Source organism: Acipenser ruthenus, chromosome 17, assembly GCF_902713425.1.
Source record: "Acipenser ruthenus chromosome 17, fAciRut3.2 maternal haplotype, whole genome shotgun sequence".
NCBI classification, from domain to species: Eukaryota; Metazoa; Chordata; class Actinopteri; order Acipenseriformes; family Acipenseridae; genus Acipenser; species Acipenser ruthenus.
In genome coordinates, this window is record NC_081205.1 from 8813608 (window position 1) to 8834354 (window position 20747).

The window sequence follows — 20747 nt, forward strand, 5'->3', positions numbered from 1 at the left end:
TTTTTTTTTTCAATTGAAGCTGCTTTATAACAGTTATTACATACTACCATGTCTCTTACAGCAAGCACTTCTCGGTCACTGATAGTGCTCATGAGAAGACATTCGTACGAAGAGAGACAGTGCATATTAAAATGTATATAATACTCAAATTAACATTTCAGCAATTTACAGAAATAACCTTGACTTCACTTTTATAATATGGAGGAGATTTACTAGAACAATCAAATCACCAAATCTTAGGCATCCTATAAATATTCAATTTCAATATTGTATTTATTTTTGTCATTATTAATTTGTTGTATTGATTCTTATTTTTTCAAGCCATGTTTGGGGGAGTTTCTATTTTGGAAGCGAGAATGACATGCTATAGTACAGTACACATTTCCAGTGATTAGCCATTGCCACACACACACACACAATGATTTCATGCTCTAGATTTCTTGGACAGTGTGAAAACACAGAAGCAGACCAAATGATTACCAAATATTTTCTTTGATCAAAGATCATAGACAGCAATACATTTATTTAAGCTTCAGTCCGTCACTTTTCAGCCAAATTCTCAAACAAGTACCTCTTTATAGCTCTTATAAAAAAAGACACAGAAATATAAAAGGGCTTAGAAATGAGTGAGTGACATGTGGAGTTCTTCATCAAGGGAATGTGTCAGAGGTAATTTGGGGAGGTGCATTACACTTCATTAAAATCCCTCAAATATCATGCATTATTTATTAATGCTCTTACTTTACGGTTCTTTTAACAAGTTAACTGTGTAAGGGAATGCCTCTTCCTGGTCATGTGAGATCCCATTTCGATCTTGTACAGTATTCTGCGTGAGATCTCTCAGAAATCAAGTGAAATGGTTTAAAATAAAGATTGGGAACTAAATGTCAGATCTGAGGATGTATATTCCTCAGTCTGCTGCAGAAAATCATTGAGGACAGTCAGGTCGACATCTTTCTTGCAATATCATTTGTAAAGTCGTGTCAGTAAAACGGTTAAGAGGAGTGTCAATTACTGGGATTGGCGGCAGTTAAATATAATGGATTGTGTGATGCTGACAAGGTGATTTGGCTCACAATTATACCCAGTAGCCCTTACCTATCCCTTCTAAACCACTCCTATTTTTATTTTAGTAAATCGTGTAAAGCTGTATTGTTCTCTAGAGTGAGTTTATATTGAGAATTGCTATCATTTGGTCAGAATAGGCTACTGTTCGGGTACGTTGGTTGATTTGCCATTTATTTAAACGGATGTGCACTTGACACAGTCTGAAAGTCTCCAGCAATCTGTTCTGGTGTAAACCCCAGCGAGATGCACCTTGGCATCAGCAAAAGAATGGACATGACGGCACTTACCTCCCAACACAGCACATGTATTATACTCCACCTGAAAACTAGTTTCTACTTACACAAATAAATTTATTCTTGCCTGTTGGGGCTCCACAGAAAATTCTAACAAATCATGCCGAGTAAACAAGCTGTAATTTACAGAAAGATGTCTGTTCGGAGGGGGGCCTATTTAAAACTATTATGAGGAAATCTGTTTTAATCAGAGCTTCTTTTAATGAGAATTGACTGCATCGTGGTATCTTTGCAACATTAAAGTATTTTCTTACCCAGCAAGTCTGCACCCTCATCCACATCCCCAATGAGCCCAGAACCTGCAGAGGACAGCTCTTCAAACAGAGACTCTGTGTTCCGGTCAAACGCTCTGTTCTCAATGCCTTTGGTTGGAGTGCTTTACAAAAGAAACCAAAATGAAAGGAAACAGGATCACTTGCCACTCCCTGTCATTTACCGTTCAAAGAGTTTCTTTCTAAAACTTTACATTTTAAAACGTGAGATCTGATTGACCACATCTGACACTGTGCAAGCCCCACATTCATAATCATTATTAAAATGTTATTTTAAAGGTTTCAGCTGCTGTAAAACAGTGAAACCATCTAGAAAATGATTTTGGCACTACAGCTTTCCAAGACAACTTGATTTGAATGTTAGAACAGTCTCACTCCCTTGCAGTTACTTGTTTGTGTGGTCTTTAGTTGTTTAGTTTATTTATACTTTAAATGCATGTGTGGAGGTTCTGCAGCAATAACAAAAACTGTTTCAGACGAGTCAAAACATTCAATGTGATTGTAGCTAGAAAAATAAACTTCTACTTGCGACAGTCTCAAAAGTGCAGTTTTTAATTAAAAAAATCAAACATATCCAAAATAACATTAAGTTAAGAAAGTTCTCATTTTCCATGCCTTACTCTCAGGAAATCTGTTACACTTGCACTTCCAGGGTTATTAAACCTAAGGACTGTCTTCTGAATCAGAGCACGTTACTGGCCGAGAGCCTGTCAGTCATTAGGGGAAGCAGCTGGTTGGTTACTGACTGGAAAGGAGGCTCTGAAGGGGCAGGGACAATTTCACTGTCCAGGTAAAATGACCAAGAAAGATCAAGGCTTTCCACAGAGATGTCTAAAGTAGTGTAGCGCCTGATGATACGTTTCAAAATGAAAATACATGTGTGGTTTCTTTTAAACTACACTTGAGATCTACAAGAGGGAATTGAAGTGCGTAGCTTGGGGAAGTTTATGGAATTCTTTTGCTAACCGTTAAGATTAAAAGTCCCTAAACATTTATACCCCAATTGTATTTTGTAAAAGAATAAACTGTTAGGACTGTAGAACTTATATTAAAAAATAAGATATAAAATAAAAGATATAATACAGTAATTTCTGCAAGATTATTATTTTGTTTTAACCCTTAGAAAAGGTAACAACTTGATTTAGGAATATAAAATTGAGTGTTGTCTAACCTGGCTCCTTTGTATCCACTGAGGTTCATGTCCAGCTCAGGGGTCGACTCAATAATGGCCTGAACTTCTGATTTATCTTCATTTTGAGTTGAACCTATAAAACATGATTTTTCTCATATTATTTACTTTAGGTCCACAGTGAAACCCTCACAATGTGATCATGATTGTATACCCTCCAATGAGACTTTGGAAGCACTTACAGTTGTGATATGTGAAGAGCAATAACCCAGACTTGTGCAACCCATTTATTATATTCCCATGTACCTTAAATTTGGAATTCCCGGTTTTAATTTTGCATGACTTGACACCACCTGTAATGGAACTTTACTTTGAGCAAAAAACACACACACACACACACACACACACACACACACACACACACACTACGTTAGGAAAAGGGTAAACAACCCACAATCAAACTTGACCCAGCGAATCACACACCAATATGAAGTCAATATCTCATTGCATTAAAACAAAAAAAAAGCCACATAACCCTCATAAGGCAGCTGTCTTAATTCAAGGGTCATACTGAAGTGTGGTTTTAGATTCTTTCTATATCACGAAACATGAAATTGAAGTATTGGCAAACACATTGACATCATAAATAAATACTGGTGGTTTGGCCATGTATAACACTGAGACTAGTTACTGCATCCTGGTGATCTTATTACAAATTAAACTGAATCATAATGGCTCCATTGGGCTATTTACATTTCTAAAGAAGATTTCTCAAAACAAATCACTGCTATCCATCTGAAATCTATATTGTGCAAACAAATATCTATTCTCATGCATTACACACCCCCTCTCATGTTCGGACTTATTATCATCAATCAACCAGTTTACAAACGCTACAGTATTCAGACTGGGACTTCGATACTGGATCATTCATTGACAATGGAGAGCAGAAGACCATGCTGTCTGGAATACGAGCTTACCTATTGAGCCAGTCCTGGTGCCCGGGGTTACCTGCCCGTCTATGATTTTGCTACTGTCCGGTTTACTGTTTGAAGTGTTTAGGTTTTTGGTCAGCCCCTCTGCCTCATCCTTTATGGGAGTGTCAACGGAGTGCATGACCACATCCGATGCAGCTGTCGACAGCGGAGTGACAGACTTCGAGTCTCCTTGGCTGGCGTCTGAAAGCTCATCCTAAAATGAAGAAGATGTGAAACAATTCAGGCCTAGAAGAAAGAAAGATGGAGGGACAGGATTGAATCCCAATAAAACCACGGACCGGCTATGTGACGTGTTGTGAGGAGTCCCATAATAATATATTAGATAGAAGCATCTTATTTGCAGTGGTCTCCAGTTTCTAAGTTGTGGTTATTTTGCATAACATTAAGAAAATATAGTTTACATTTGCTTTGTTCCCATTGCCTGGCACTAGACTGTGGCTGCCCACAGCTAGCCGCTGAAATCAAGAGTGTTTCAGTGCTTTTTGCCAAACCCGGCCAACCTCGGAAATTCTTATTGTGCATCAAAAGGTCACTGGGGGATTGTGGGATCGTACTGCGTTTTGTTTTAAAGAAACCGGTGGTAACAAATACATTTAACCATCGGCTCATTACAAATACAAAATAATTTGGTTAAGAAGAACAGCACAGCCCAAACAAACAGCAAGGTTTTGTCATTGTGCTTATCATCCATCCATCCATCCATCCATTATCATTAACCGCTTACTCCTTTACAGGGTCACAGTGAGCCGGAGCCTAACCCAGCATACACAGGGCGCAAGGAGAGACTACACCCTGGACGGGACGCCAGTCCATTGCAGGGCACCACACACACACTCACTCACACAGAGGGCAATTTAGAGTGACCAATCAACCTGGACAGCATGTCTTTGGACTATGGGAGGAAACCAGAGTACCAGGAGAAAACCCACGCGAACACGGGGAGAACATGCAAACTCCACACAGACAGTACCCTAGGCTGGAATCGAACCTAGGACCCTGGCGCTGTGAGGCAGCAGCGCTAACCACTACGCCACCGTGCCGCCCCTGTGTTTATCATGAATAATTAAAAAAATAATTTAAAAAAAGCAATGCAACCAGACTTTTGTCTGGTGTGAACACGTTTTAGTGAATACAACAAAGTTGAAAGAAAAACAAACAAATAACTAGTTTGGCTGCATCAAGTATGAGATACAAAACCTGACCAGGCTGTACTCAGCCACTTGGGTGAGCTGTGGAACTCTGTTTTGTTGCCTTGGGCAGCTGTAGCTGGGAGCGCCAGGCAGTGGAAACGGGGCAACAGACACATATACTCACACAAAAACTTACAGCACATAACATACTTACAGTAATAACACAACAGACAGAATATGGACTTCACTACTACATATACAGGGCTCCATACAAACTTTCTTAAAAGGGACAGGCAGCATTTCTATAAACCCCAAAAGTTGCCACAAAAACGTTTTAGTCACATTCTGGAGCCCTGATACAGCTAGAAATGAACTGATGGACACATTAATACATTTATCATACTGTACAATACACTGGTCACAGATAAACATTCACCACTATGAATACTTTAATAAAAAAAATAAAAAAAACACAACATTGATCCTCAGGTTGCATCAGAATTATTCCAGAAAACAGAACACAACTAGACAAAATTCAACAGAAAATAAAACTAAAATGGTACTATTGCTAATCAGTCTAAAAACAAAAAAAACACAAGTTAACATCACTAAATTAGTGGTTATAATAGGAAAACTACCGTGTTTAATAATCCCACCACACACCGTGAGTGAAGTCTCATGCAACTTGGTCAGTAGAACAAAGCACAACATATTGCATGCAACTTAATACTATTAACATGTGACTAACCAGAGCCACACTCTAGAGTAGCCTGTGCAGAATCCGTCATCACTTTCACGGTGTACTCTCAACCAGGGATTTCGTGATACAAAGAATAGGCTACCGATTGTTTTGCAAACAAACCGTAAATGGCATGCGACAGATCGTGCATTGCCATGTAGCCCTGTTCTTTTTTACATTACAGGTTGCATGCAATACATCAAGTTGTGTATTGTGGGCTGCTAAAAACACAGGAGACTACTGAAGGCCACATCACATGTGGTAGTTGGTTACGGTTTCCAATTCCGACTACTTATTCCAGCTACCTTGCCGTCAGCGGCCATCGCATTTTTCCAGCCACCCCTTTGCTTTTGAACATCTTCTGCCTCCAACTGCTTGGGAAGAGAATTAAAATGAACTGCATTTTAAGGTGCATGATTAAAACAACCAAATGCATCTTTATCCATGTTGTAAACAGGTCCAGTGCTGTGTAGTTTTCAAAAGGCTTAAAATGAGGAAAGGATTAGGCTTTATATTATAAAACACACCCTGAATCCACTGCATATATATTGTAATGTGTAAATCAAAAGTAAAAGTAAATAATGGGGTGCACAATCCTAGTTCTTGAGGTCTGTAGCTCTCCTGGTTTGTGTTCCAGCAGCACCATAAATTGCATAATATAACCTGATGTGTGCACCCTGGAGTATGTTTTCATATCACAGTATATCCATTTTTTTTGCCTTTCTAATAAATATTGTCATTTAGTGGAAACAGGACGAAATATCAGGCCATATAAAAACTGAACACACAAAAATGAAAAGAAAATATCATAGTAGACTCATTTTGTATTTACTAGATAATATTGGTATTTCCAATGGCAAAATCAATCTGTTGGCCATATTATACAGGGCTTACCTTAAGTAACTCCACACAATGTTCCTTATATATAAAGTAACTTGCCCACCTAGTCTTTCCACACTCTCTGCAATATATTCATTGTAATTAAACATTTTGGCGGCTCTGTGAATTCAAAGTTTGGCATTTTAGCTGACCTTGCCTACTGGTAAATGAATGAGATTACTACCAGTGGGCTGCTGGAATTTTTCAACAGAAACACACATCCGTAATCATAAGCTGTCCTTTGTGAGATTTTTCAAGAGTCTGTAACAGAACGAGCAGGGGTTGGGGGATTTCTCATAGCTTTTACTTGTTTAGAATATTAACACAAGCAGTGCCGCATTTTAAAAGGATTTTCTTTTTTTTTTTTTTTTTTTTTTAAAGCATCAAAACGATGAGCATTAGAACAAAAAACAAAAACACATCTTTATTGTAAACATCATTCTAAAGTTATTCAGTTAAATCATTTTCCACTACATAACACAGCTGTATTTCTCACCATCCACTGCAGCAAAAAAATAAATAGGGTATAAAATACAATGCTCACACCTGCTAACATGTTTACTCGTTTTAAATGGAAATGTGCCCTTTAGTATCCAATTAGCATAAACTAGATTATTTTGTTTTTGTGAACAACAAAGTATCCTGGGGGATATAACACAACAGAAGGAACCTCTAATTAAATGGCCAGTATGGCAGTAAAGATGTCAGTACCTCAGGAGAAAACAGAATTAGTTCCCAAGTCACTTTTACTAAATCATTGTGAAAGTTAATTGCCATTGATTGGTATTAAATTATAAAAATGTGAGGAAAAAGGCAGCTTTTCTTGTTGTGAAATTAAGAGATTTCATTCAATATCTAAGGACAAAGAATATCCAAAAGAGAATTACTCAGAAATCAGTAACTCTGCACAGGCCTACTGGACAGATATTCATCTTTCCAAGCTCAAGGGTTTCCAATGGAATGAAGTTCTAAACACATCCTTCCCCACAACTAACCACAAGACAAGCTTTACTGGTTCATAAACGCACTCCACCAGATTGGATACATGCTCAGATACTGGAGAGGTGGTTCATTTATTAAAACTGCATCTTAGGCTCCCGAGTGGCGCATCCAGTAAAGGCGCTCCACGAGGAGTGCAGGATGCGCCCTATAGTTTGGATGTCGCGAGTTCGAGTCCAGGCTATTCCTTTGCCGACCGAGTTCGGGAGCTCCCAGGGGGCAGCGCTGAATTGGCTGAGCGCTGCCCGAGGGGAGGGAGGGTTAGGTCGGCCAGGGTGTCCTCGGCTCACCGCGCACCAGCGACCCCTGTGGTCTGGCCGGGTGCCTGCGGGCTTGCTTGTAAGCTGCCCAGGGTTGCGTTGTCCTCCGAAGCTGTAGCTCTGGATGGCTGCATGGTGAGTCTGCAGTGTGTAAAAAAAGTGGTCGGCTGACGGCACACGCTTCGGAGGACAGCGTGTGTTCGTCTTCGCCTCTCCCAAGAGTGCGGGGGTGGTAGCAGTGGGCTGAGCCTAAACATAATTGGACATTACTAAATTGGGGAGAAAATAATAAAAATAATTGCCGACCACTAAATTTAAATAAATAAATAAATAAAAAAATAAAAAAACGGCATCTTCATCAGATATTCATGGGGAGAAAAAGAAGCAGGATATCAACAGGTGCCAAAACCGAAAGGAAAACAAACACGATTAAAATATTGTATTTCCTTCAAAGTAACCAAACCCAAACTATAAACACACAGATGGGCCACATTTTCAATTATTCCTTGTGATTACAATATTTTCTTGTGAAATTCATTTCAGCTAACATACAGGACAGCTGGCTCCTGCTCACACTGAAGCATGTACCTGACAGGTCACAGGACAAGTGACTTCCATCAGAGAAGAAGATTGTTTCACCATAACAGCAAAGAAGAATTGCATTAATTTTAATGTTGCTCCTCACTTGCAGGAGTTAGTCATCCCAATAATGGCCCCTTGGTAATTTTAAGAACTTGATTAAAAGCTACAGAGTGAGGTAATTTAGTTCTCAAGCTCCTTCGCTTTAAAAAACTCACTTCCAGGTTCCATTCAGAAAGCTGGGTCAATCAATATTTTTTAAATCTTAGCTTGAGGTTTTGTTTTTGATTTGGCCGTTTATTAGCGAGCAGTATTTAGCTTGGTATATTTTTGTAAAATGCCCTGGGGGGTGTTTGTACATAAAAGGACGCTATATAAATGAAAGCCAGCGGTCACTGCAAACCACACTGGGTCATTTGTAAGGCTGCCTTTCCTGACAGTGAAATCAAGGCAGAATTATTTAGATGTATGTATTGAAACCTACTGTAAACCTGTCCAAAATGTGTTCTTGTTCATATTTTCCAATATAATTTGTTTGATACTAAAAATCCAGTTTGCAGTTCAGTCTTGTTTTGTATCTGTTTAATGACATTATTAGGAGATGTGTCTTTTATAGCAAATAGTTTAATATTAATATATTTAGATACAAATCACAGGTTTCACAGAATGAGACCTCTAAAGAAATGTGCCTCTGTTTATGTTTATACAACAATTCTAAACAGTCTTTTCAGTTTGCTGGTTACTTTCAATTAAAACCTGAATTGGCAGTAAAGAACAATACAATTATATATACCATACAATTTGCTATTATATAGCACTGTTCATCCCAGGAGCTTTACAGTAAAAGGCCAATCAATCCAGCTCAAATATAATCTAATGAAAACAAATTCAAAAACGGATTTAAAAGATTCAACTGTGCCAGCATTTCTGATAAAAACTGGGACAGAGTTCCAGAGGCACAGGGCATAACAACTAAACGCCCTTGCCCCTCCTGATTTTGAGCAACTTCTGGGAAACCCCAATTGTTCAGCATTTCTGATCACAAGCTGCGACTATATGTCGTGCCAAAGCCAAATGGAAACCAAGAAGTCCCAAGAGCATTTATTGTTTATCTACAATACATATGCTGCATTCTGCTTTGAATTCCCAAAGGTTGCCCAGACGATGTGATCCTTACTATTTGATTTCCCTCTGTAGACCTTGGTATTACAAGTAGCAAGTTTAAATGAATATTCATCAGCATCTTACAAAAGCTCAGTGTCCCTCCTCCATGCCTCTTCAAGTGTTGGTGTGTATCAAGTGAGACAAGACTTTTTTGTACTGACACCCAGTTTTACATGCTTCAACAGATTGGGGTTGGATTTGTATGCAATGTTCTCTGTCTAGGCATTCTAGCATAACCTTATTAAAATGCCAAAAAAAACTGGCAATTTTTCTGCTGTAAACAACATTTACCATTTCCAAGCTGGGCTAACCAAGTGAAATGTCCTTCAGGCCTGACAGTATTTTCATTTGGTTATGCTAATGTGTGACGTATAAAGAAAATACTAAACCGTGTTTAATATTAATGGATGATAAACAGAACTTCACATGTTTTTGAGGTTTTACTATATCCACAAACACATTTAAATAGAAGAAGCAAAAATGCATATTAAAGATAATTTTGTACCGGAAATTAGTCATGTGCTGCAGAAAACAGGTATTATGTAAAATCAAATCACTAAAATTAAAGTCTAGAAAAATCATGTTGCACTGGATCAAAAGCCAAGTTTCTCACCTTAGTCACCAACAGTACAGTTTTTTTGTTTTGTTTCAACTACTGTAACTGTAATAAATGTGCCACCCAAATAAAAAAATATATAAATCATATTCTTCTGTAACTGCAGTGACTATCCAGCATACATCACACTACAATACAAACTGAAGGGAACTGGTTGAAACAAAGATTTTGGGGGAACTTGAAGACAAGACTGGTTGAGTTGGGCCCTGCGAGTGAAGCGAAGCCTGCCGGCCCGCTCAGACCCACCTTGAGGCTTGTGTTGGAACGGGGGTGACTGAGGTTGTTGAATCTCCAGCACTCCGTCCCAGGGGTCTCGGCTCCGTCTCGCTGGGCATCCGGTGTGAGCAGGGGGTCTCCTTCAGACAAGGGGAAAATCCCCAGGGAAACAGGCCGCTCTTTCCTGTGCACAGATATGGAAAATAAAATGAATAACGAAAAACAAACTAACATGACACTTAGTTAATGTACACTAGTTTATTGATATGTCAGAAATATCACTGCTGTAGTAAAAAAGCACTTTAGATATTTATTACTATTCTACTGCAGTCATACGGTACAATAATTTGACCAGGCAGTACTTTAATGACAACAAGAAAGAAAAGAGAGATACACTATAATACAATGCTTTTATCTGTTCCAAGAAAGACAGAACTGGTAGTGTTCAGTAGACATTTTTTAGACTTTATTTCTTCTTCTAAAAACAGACATTCTCTTCCTTACTTGAATATCCCACATGATGGCTCCATGCTAGACTTTAGGTAAACTGCTGTTGTATTAAACAAGTGTTTTATAGAGAAACAAAATGTGGTTATTACCACTCATTAAAATTAGATGATTTTACTTATCTAGCCCAACAATAGGTGTAATAAGAAAAACAAAACAAAAAAAAAAAACACAATAACACCCAAAATGTTACCATGAACCAAAGGTCTAGAGAACAGCTTTAGCTTGTTCTACTCTGCAGGACTCAATGACAGACCTCACAATGACATTCTACTGGCTTGATTCACTGCAGAAATCTGGTGGTGTTTCACTTGGAGCAATGTGAAATGACATGTTGAGTTTGCAGTTTGAATCTGGTGGTGTTTCACTTGGAGCAATGTGAAATGACATGTTGAGTTTGCAGTTTGTTAAAATGGCAGCTTGTGTGGCATTTAGTCAGGAGTTAACACACAATGTGAAATTAGCTGGATAAGCATTAATGAAGAGGTCATTTAATGCACCCACTTAATGTGTCTAAGCAATTTTCTTGACAACTGGGTAATCCAGGGTTAAAACTCACGCTCGCCCGAGGGGAATTAAATCTGATGAGGACTAGTTGATGTCTGTGTCCCAGGGCGAGGACTTAAAACAAATGTACACATATACTCTCACTTTCAGTCTTGCGTTAATGCAGGGATGTCAACTTTCTAACGGGGTGTAGCAATGGTGAATAAGCATTCACAAATAATGCTTGGAAAACAGTCACTCGGAACTGAAACCTCCCTTTGTCTCTCCTGCAATGCCAACCCCACTTAATGACGTTTTACGTGGGATGCAAGTTTATCGTTTTGAATTCGAACGAGGTCAAACAGGCCACGTTTTACTAAACATTTTAAAACTAATAAATAAACAATTACCATAATGAACATTATCGTAGTATGTTGCTTAAAACATAATAATACAATATGTTCATAATAAAGTTGAGTTCTTATCTATAAACAGTAACACGTTTATAGCTTGGGACTCGCTGTCTGTAGCTTGGTGTTGTTTACATTATCATCAGCATATTTTAAAGTGATTGGAAGCTGAAATTACTTTTTTTAAAACAAACTTTTCGTATACCAATACAGTACTGGTGAGCGATAACCTGTTTGTTTGAAAACCAGGCTTTAAATCGCTGATAATAGGTGCACAGGCGGTGATTTAGTGAGCGCTCTGGGGCTCAAGCACCAATGGGGGAAAATAAGGTCCCGCATAGTGCAAATAAATCACCTGTTCTGTCAAATTATACTGTGGATGCTTCACAATCAGAACTGTTATTGCAGCGTTTAAATATAAAATCCATTTATACAAAGTCTCCCAGCTTTCTTGAACAGATCTGCGTTTCCCTCGTTTTTCTTTTGTATTTGTTATGCTCTCATTAGTATCTAAACCTAGTAGATTCAGTGTCCGTCAGTTCTGGTAGATTCTACTGTACTTGCTGAAGCGGTTTTCTCCCACTGCGAATAAATAAATAAATAAATAAATAAAATAAAAATAATAGCCACCAAGCTAACAATTTCATCCCCAGGGCTACAGTGAAACGTCTTTAAATTGGGACGCAGGGTGACACAGCTGAGAGAATTCTTTTCTCTGTCATCCCGTCTGGTGCTCAGTGTCAGTTTCTCAGCACACAGTACTGTAGTCGCTCAGTAACGAGGTGCAAACAGGTGACTGATCGATTTGTATGAGTGTTTACGAAGGTGCTTTGTTTAAAAAAAAAAAAAAAAAAAAAAAAGTAAAATCTAAAATTTATAACAGTGTTTATTTTTTAGCAAAACAAAATCTAAGCCTATTTTAGGGACCACAGCTGTTGTTGTTGATTCCAACTTAGGCACTTCACATAAGGACTAGCAAGTTTACATCAGGACTAGCAAGTTTCAAAAGGTACTAGTCCTTTGGACTAGTAGCACAATATTGTTAGTTTCTAACCCTGGTAATCTGTCTGGAAAATGGAAGATCAAAAATCAAAAACACAAAGTAAAATCTAGCCACAACAGGATTTTTTTCATAGTGTACTTTGTCATTTATTATAAAATGGCAGGCAGAGATGCTGCTCTCTGATTGGTCAATCACACGTTCTGGGACAAAAGTAGTAGTTTAATAGTGATAATGGCATTGTTGTGGCAAGTTCCTTGTTAATAATGGAACTGTTTCATTCAAATACCCCCAACCTCACAGCTCGACTCAGGAGTTATTTCCATTATTTCTTTGTAACATGCCACAGCAATGACATTATCCCTTAATAATGGTGTTTGTTTGAATAATACCACATACTGTACACCCGTGCATCCTTGAAATGAACTTGTTTACTATGACTGACTTGCTTTCCAGGAGTGACACGAGTAAGATTCTGATAAGCCATACAATAATTCTCACTCATTATTTGCATGCATTATGTAGCAGTGGTACAATAGTATCAATGTGCCAAAATACTGAACAACATATGCAGTTTTTATCAGGATTGTTAGGAAATATACAGGAGGCTACACTTCTTATTCAAAGCTCCTCCACTCAAGCACCTCCAAATCTGTACTGTTCATGTCTGATCACTATGGCAACTTCTGACGAGATTGTACTGGAAAGATGCATGTGTCACCACTCTTACAATCAGGGCAGTCTAAACAAATCTTCCTACCAACACAATACTAAGATTATGTTTTTGCACCAGCACATTCAAAATGCAGTATTTTGAACATGTAAATACGTTACTCTTTACACATTTTATTGCTTTGAGGTGGTGAAATATTAGGGTGAAAAACAGGGGTAAATTGGACTAAAATATCAGAAGTCCAGAATCCATTACATTTTTCTTTGATTTGTTAATCTTTTACGAGGATTACAGTAACTGTTAAGTGCAGGCGTTTAAAACCACATGTCCAATTCTAACAGTTAAGCTGCTTTTAGACTTGCAAGACCATCATTATTTCAGGCAAAAGATTTACCAACATCTTCTTTGAGAGGTGGGGGTCTATTCGAATGACCTAAAAACTGCAGTCATTTAAATGCTTAAAATAAAAGAGGGACATCTTTAGGCAGGAGACATCACTGAGAAAAAGGAACCCCAGGGGCACAGAATCCAATTCATATCTGTGGATGAATCCTAAGTGGTTCAGATGGAAAATGTCTACAGGTCTTACGGATTTAAAATAATGGTAAAAAGCACGGCACATGTATTTCCATGTTGCTGCAAGAGTGTCTAGAGCTCCAAAGTTTTTAAAAAAGCAGATGCCTGCCTGTTGCCGATGTTACAATGGCTCAGAAATGGTCGGTTAATTCTTTGCACAGTAAATGGGCCATCATGCTTTCTGTTCTTTCAATCAGTTCTCTGAACACAGCGAGAATGCTAATCTGCTCTGAACTTGCTGCCTTCAGATTGTGAGAGCTGTAAATAACAGCATCCTTCTTCTGCAAGTCTAAACAGAAACATTTGATTTAATGCTAGTAATGCAGGTTTAGTTCGGATTCTTACCAATTTATATGGATTTGTATACATTTTAAAATTTCTTAAATGTATAGTCCCGATTCTGGTTAGCAAAGGATAGGATTTACATCTTAGCTCCTGGTACATCAAACTACCTTCTTCTCTTGTGAAATACCTAAATATTTGAACAGCAAACTACATTCATCAAAACTGAATGACTGCCTTACCTCCAGATAAGACAACAAAACTGATTCCAGCACTGTAGCAGTTTTTAACTTGTGTTACAATGAGCGTGACCAGTGAAAAAGGAGGATGGATATCTTTTAAGAGGATAAATATACCCTGCAGAGTTTTTTTTTGTTTTTTTTTTTAAGGACACATTATGCAATCGTCTGACCGCTAAATTACAATGCTGCTCCTGCCAAAAATCAGTTCCATCCTGCAGCAACAAATCCAGCTCTCTGATCACCTGCTCTCTCTGAGCCCTTGCTGGAATAAAGCAGATTGGAACCATCATTAACACTTTGAATGCTAAACTACAGCAGCTGCTAATCATTACATAGCACACAGCTTGCTTTTATTTAAATTAATTTTGTTAAAATGTAATTCAAATTCTGAGGGTTTAATAAGTTCAATATTTATGCTTTAAACTGCATGCATTTTTTCTTCTCTTTTGTTGTACTTAAAGTAGGCTTACTGTGGGCTCCCTAGTGGCGCATCCAGTAAAGGCGCTCTGAGTGGAGTGTAGGACGCACCCTATAGCCTGGAGATCGCAGTTTTGAATCCAGGCTATGTCATTGCCGACCACGACCGGGGGTTCCTAGGGGGCGGCGCACAGTTGGCAGAGCATTGCCTGGGTAGGGAGGGCTTAAGCCAGCAGGGAAATCCAAGGTTCACTGCGCACCAGCGACCCCTGTGGCTGATAGGGCTCCTGCAGGTCTGCAGTGGAGCCATTCAGATCCGTGTTGTCCTCTGGCACTATAGGTCTGGTGGCTTCGCTGTGGAGCCACAGTGCGAAAAATGACAGATTGGTAGGAGCACGTTACGGAGGATGCGTGTTTCAGCCTCCATTTCCAGAGTCGTCGGGGGTTGCAGCAGAGAACCGGGATAAAAAATAATAATTGGGCATTCCAAATTCAGGAGAAAACAGGGGTAAAAAACCATTGACGACGACTACATTTAAAAAAATAAATAATAATAACTGTGAAATTCTATTCCTGTCATCAATACATGCAAGTCATATTTTATTTGCCTTGTTATGATAAAATATCTGAGTCTTTGGTGTAATCATCTAAAAGACATTCAGACCAGCGTATCAGCAAAAAATAGTAACTAATCAACGTGCTATAGTGCTGATGTTTACAAATACCTCCTACAGTAACTCATTTTATCACAGACCCCGCAGTGGTATTAGGTGTTATATCTATACAAATGTACAAGTAGATCTAACTGCATCAAAACCAGGGTGCAAAATCACTCAAACAAACAAGGAGAACCTTGTTTGCCAATTGATTGGATGCAGGGTACCATCATGACTTGCATAACCACCGGTTCTTCAAATAAAACCAATTTTGCTACCTTCATAAATAAGGTTTCTGATTTAAAAAGGATTGTATATACGTCTGCCTTTCAAATTGAGTGCAGTCTCTTATTTCTTAGATGTTATACTGTGTACTGCTCACAGCCTTCAGTGGTGTCACATTAACTACATAATAGTTAGATGTCAGTTTGCCAAATAAAAGATGTCGGCTAGTTTAATTAGAGACCCACTTCTACATTACAAGGCCAAGTTTGAGCTTTACCTGTGAAATGACCAGTTTCTAATAATACACAGGAGCACATGAAATAGGTCGAGTACACTGTGATGCATTTGCATGCCAAATAAAGCTTTGCAAATCAACTAACAAAGTAAAAAAGTTGACCAAAACATATTACACAAAACACTCTTTCCAAGGAGAGGAATACGTTTAGAGGGATGGGGTTTGGCGTCACATTGCAAAGCTTCCAATCCTCAATTTGTTAAAAACTGATGAGAGGGCAATTTGGCTCAGACATTTCTGTGGCCTGATCTCTAGCATCAGTATGTAAACTACAGTAGCTGGTTTGAACCTTTGTGCACCATTATCCCATAAAACAGCATCAATACCTCGCTTGCACAGAATGACCAACACAGCAAAAGGATCTCAATGAAAAAGCTTTGTTATGCAGTACAACAAACAGGGTTCGGTGACTGACGATGCTTGCAAACAATCAAACTCCACGACGGTAAAGTATTGATTAATTCCATCAGTAAACAAGACGTCATTCTGTATCCCTTGTACAGTATCAATCTATTTTAACTGAGGTTCAGCTTCTAGCACTGTAACCTGGATAGAAAGATTATAAAGCAATTTTCCATAAAAGGAAAAACCTATATCACTAGCTAAAGAATACTGCACAATATTACACAATAAATAAGCAGTCTATACTTTGCAAAAAATATCTAACACCCTACAAGTAACAATTTAAAACTATGATAAAATAGCCATATATGATTCAAGTTCTCCTTCCGAGGGGAGAGGTAAAAGGAAAACACACACACACAGGCAAAGTGGAGGGTAATATCCGAATGCCACAGGGGTACCTGATTATCCTTGGAAGGTTCTGCGTCAGAGCCGGCAGGCCAGTAGTAACGGAATAGTGCACAAGCAGCAAAACAGAGAGAGAAACCAGGATCGCTGAATTAATGACCACCGCCCCGCCAACAAAGCCAAACACAAAGAGCAGCATGCAGCCGGGACTCATGACTATGCCCTGGCATTGTGGAGCTCCAGCAACGAGAAGAGATACTCTGTGGGGAAGGCTGCACAGGGGAGGTCGACGTGGGTGTATCCTAGCTCCCAGAGACTGTCACTCTCCCACAAAAACAATGCCATCAGCAGCAACAGAGGCAGCAGCAGCTCTGTGCAGCCTAGTCCTGTAGCAGCCACTGAGCAGTGACATCATCGCTCTGTGAAAGGCATGCAAATCGCAGACTCCCTCTCCTCAGCATCAATGCAGCAACTCACAAAAGAGAGCCAATTAAATAGTTCGCTTCCCACAGGAGACAGCGTTCAACTTATTGGCTGAGAAACACAGATCTGAATAATAGAGTTTTCGGACCCATCAGCAGATGAAGCTCTTGTTTAAAAAGACGATATGTATGTTTTTTAAAGAAAAACTGCCATAGGCTTTAAAAAAAATAATGCGTTAACAGAGCCCCAAAATCTTAACTTGTGATTCAGCTTCTTTATGTTTATTTCAGTATGTACTGTATTTTAGATTGATGATTTTGTTCAAATAATCATCCCTTGGAATGTTTTTTCACATTTACACTTCTACATTGGAAACAGTGTATTTTACAACATACAGTAAGCTGCCATTGCTTGTGTATGTCTTCATAAGAAGCTGAGATTACATTTCCTCCCAAATAACTGAAAAGTTAACAGAATATACTAGAGTGTGTTTATTTAGCCTTCAAAGCGATAGAAAACATTAAATATGTGGCAAAGTAACAAACACAGGGCCCTTCTCAGAACTGAATTGTCTCCTTTCTCACAGATTCACACACAAGAATAAAACAAAGTCACTGCTGCAGACACACCACACTACAGTAGCGACCCCCAGCTAACAGATGAACTGCCTCCTCCAACCGGTTTAAGCAAGAAGTATTTTCTTGTTTCAGCCAGTTGCATCATAAGTCACGTAACAGACACATTTTATTTCCGTGGTAATATCTGGTAAACATCGAGCCCTGCTTTTGTCTACAGATCAGAGGTTCAATATAATTCCATTTCTGCTTGCAGTAAGCCCTGTACATTGGGATGTGCAAGTCCTGTTTCACCCTGGCTGCCATCACGCTCTATTTTCGTGCTTAACCCATTAAGTGCCATTGTCCTCATTTGTGGACAGGTTATTTTGTAATTTTTGGTAGTATTTTTAACTGGCATCCTGTTATTTTAATTTTCTCTTTAGCTATATTGTTATTATAACTTATTCTAATTGTGTTAACTGCAAAAGTTACATCTAAATGCAATGTATGAAATTACATAAATACAACTTGTGTTCTGATTATTGAAGAAATGTATGTGGTACTTAATGGATTAACATGTACAAGCAGACAGGAAACAAAGCAGCATATGTTCTACATTCAACAGGAAATCTTATTTTTTCATGTGATTTACATTATATTTTTTACATGAAATGTAAACTTTGTTTTTATTTTCCATAAATTAACTTCTACTACAAAACCCAATAAATGTTATTTGTTTTTTGTTTTTTTAAACAGGAAACCAAGGACAGTGGCCACAGAAATCTCTCAAAATATATATTTGAAAATAAAACAGCTGGCACCAGCAAGCGTGAAGTATTTCTTATCTGAGAGTTTCTAGATGCAATGTCTTCTTTCTTCAAAAGAGCTGCTGCAAATGCACAACTCATTACATACAATATGTTTCCTTGTGATGTGGTCTTACTGTGGCTCCCCTGCAAACGTTCTGTGAACCCCTAAACACAGCAATGCAGAACCCTTTAAACATCAACAGTAGGAACACGCGAACAAACATCTCAGTCCTTGATGTATCCAACAGATGTTTACTAGACAACTGTCCAAGGTAAGCAGACCAATAATCATTATTCCATCAATTTAATCCAGCTTTTAAACAGCTACTATTTAATGAAAAAGGATAAGAAGCCTTTATATGCCTATATTATAAAACACATAAGCTAGCATTTGAGCAATACATAAATCTTATTGATACTATAACCCACAAACGGTTACATGTTTTCTGTGTATTTATATAATCAAGCAAAGAAACATGTTAATATACTTACCTAACTCTTACAAGTGTCCCAGATTCTAGAATATCGCCCCCCGTTAGCTGCTGAATTTTGATGCGTTCCAAGTGTTCCATATAGTTGTGAATCATCTGCATAATACAAAAAGAACACATGCTGTATAAATCACAGACATACAAATTGTATTACGAATATACAGCTGATTTTATATCCCAAGACAAGTCTTCTTGTGAAGCGCCAGTTGATGTGCAGGTGAAAACAGGGTATTATAAGGGATATTTTGTTAATACTAAAAGGAAATTTGTTTTAATTAAAACAAAATAATTACATTAACATTTTACTCTGAATTAAAAACAGAATTTGTATTGGACTGTCAGTTGATTGTTCTATTAGGATTTGTGTATGTCAGGCATTCAATGGCTCTGTCTGCCAATGCATAATTAAGGGCCTAAAACTTAACAACCCTTATCCATTTGCAAACTAATTTTCAATGAATCTGTTGTTTTTGTCAGTAACTATTGTTTTCTCTTTCATATTGATATAATGCTTAACTGGCCAACATACAAACACCATATAACACAACTGGTGACAGAAATAAGCACAAACAATGGCACTGTATGCATAAGAAGTCTTCTGTGCTAACTAGCCTCAATACTGAGATATTCTAAATGAGGAATAAACATGCTTGAAAAATGAGACCTGAGAACAGTGTGAACAGCCAGTATTTCAGATGTACAGTATTAGATTGTGATGAAACTTGGTATAAATATTTTCTAGCATACGTTATTGAGAGTATTTAATTTGGAGGATATATATCCATGTGTCTGTCACACTTTCATTTTTGCATACATCTGGAAAACGTTATTAAAATTGTGATGAAACTTGGTATTAACATTTATTAGCATACGTTATTGGGAGCATCACATTGTGGAGATATATCCGTGTCTCTGTCTGTAAATCTGTCCGTCTGTATGTCACACATTGCTACATGTATCTTGAGAACACAATAAGTTATTCCACATACTTATAAGATCAGTCATTTTAATATACTATGCAGTGATACTAACATCCCATTTGCTTACTAATGACTTCTAGGTCCTAAATAACACTTACCAAATTTTCATTAAACTATTAATTGGCATTTCTTATTCTATACACCTTAATTTAATGTTTTCTTAAGGGATCCCGCACCTGTCTGATTTTGGTCCTTCTTTGGCGATTGCCTTCGTGCTTACAGGACAGTATTGACAAAAAACATTTGAAAAAGATGGGACTTGGGCTGTTCTGTTAAAGCAGATAAACTGAACGTAGCGACTCAAGTGCATGAACCAGTTCTGCTGCTCTTCATTTCGCAGTGGTCTCAAATCTCCAAGTGCAAAACAGCTATAAATAGAGTTATAGCTTAGCTCTGCTGTTTAATCGAAATATTCCTGTACTCAATTTTATTAAAGGTTTGTTGAGTCTCTCTACTTCAGGGGGTTTTAGTTCATATTTAGAGGTAAGCAGATGCTGCAGAGAGGAATCCATTTTAAAATTACAATTAAAAAGGGGGGTGCTGTTCCACATACATACAGACACATGGTCCTCCCTATAGCCCCAGATTGTGACACTCAATAACTTGCTAAAGAATGTCCTAACCAA

General features: G+C 38.2%; 1 protein-coding gene across 8 annotated transcripts in view; it reads right to left on the reverse strand.

The window, feature by feature from the left end:
• The window catches only part of LOC117423324 (C-Jun-amino-terminal kinase-interacting protein 4-like), a 72783-nt gene that overhangs the window by 25132 nt on the left and 26904 nt on the right, over positions 1 to 20747 (reverse strand). For 2 of the 8 annotated variants that reach the window (XM_034038887.3, XM_058989912.1), the window contains exons 4-9: positions 19143 to 19237; positions 10373 to 10526; positions 5935 to 6003; positions 3743 to 3953; positions 2805 to 2898; positions 1616 to 1737 (exon numbers count right to left, since the gene is read on the reverse strand). In XM_034038887.3, the coding sequence (XP_033894778.1) occupies positions 1616 to 1737; positions 2805 to 2898; positions 3743 to 3953; positions 5935 to 6003; positions 10373 to 10526; positions 19143 to 19237 (745 nt within the window). Of the gene's footprint in view, positions 1 to 1615; positions 1738 to 2804; positions 2899 to 3742; positions 3954 to 5934; positions 6004 to 10372; positions 10527 to 16914; positions 17257 to 19142; positions 19238 to 20747 lie in introns of those variants that run through there. The other 6 variants (XM_034038895.3, XM_034038899.3, XM_034038900.3 and 3 more) reach the window with 5 other exon arrangements.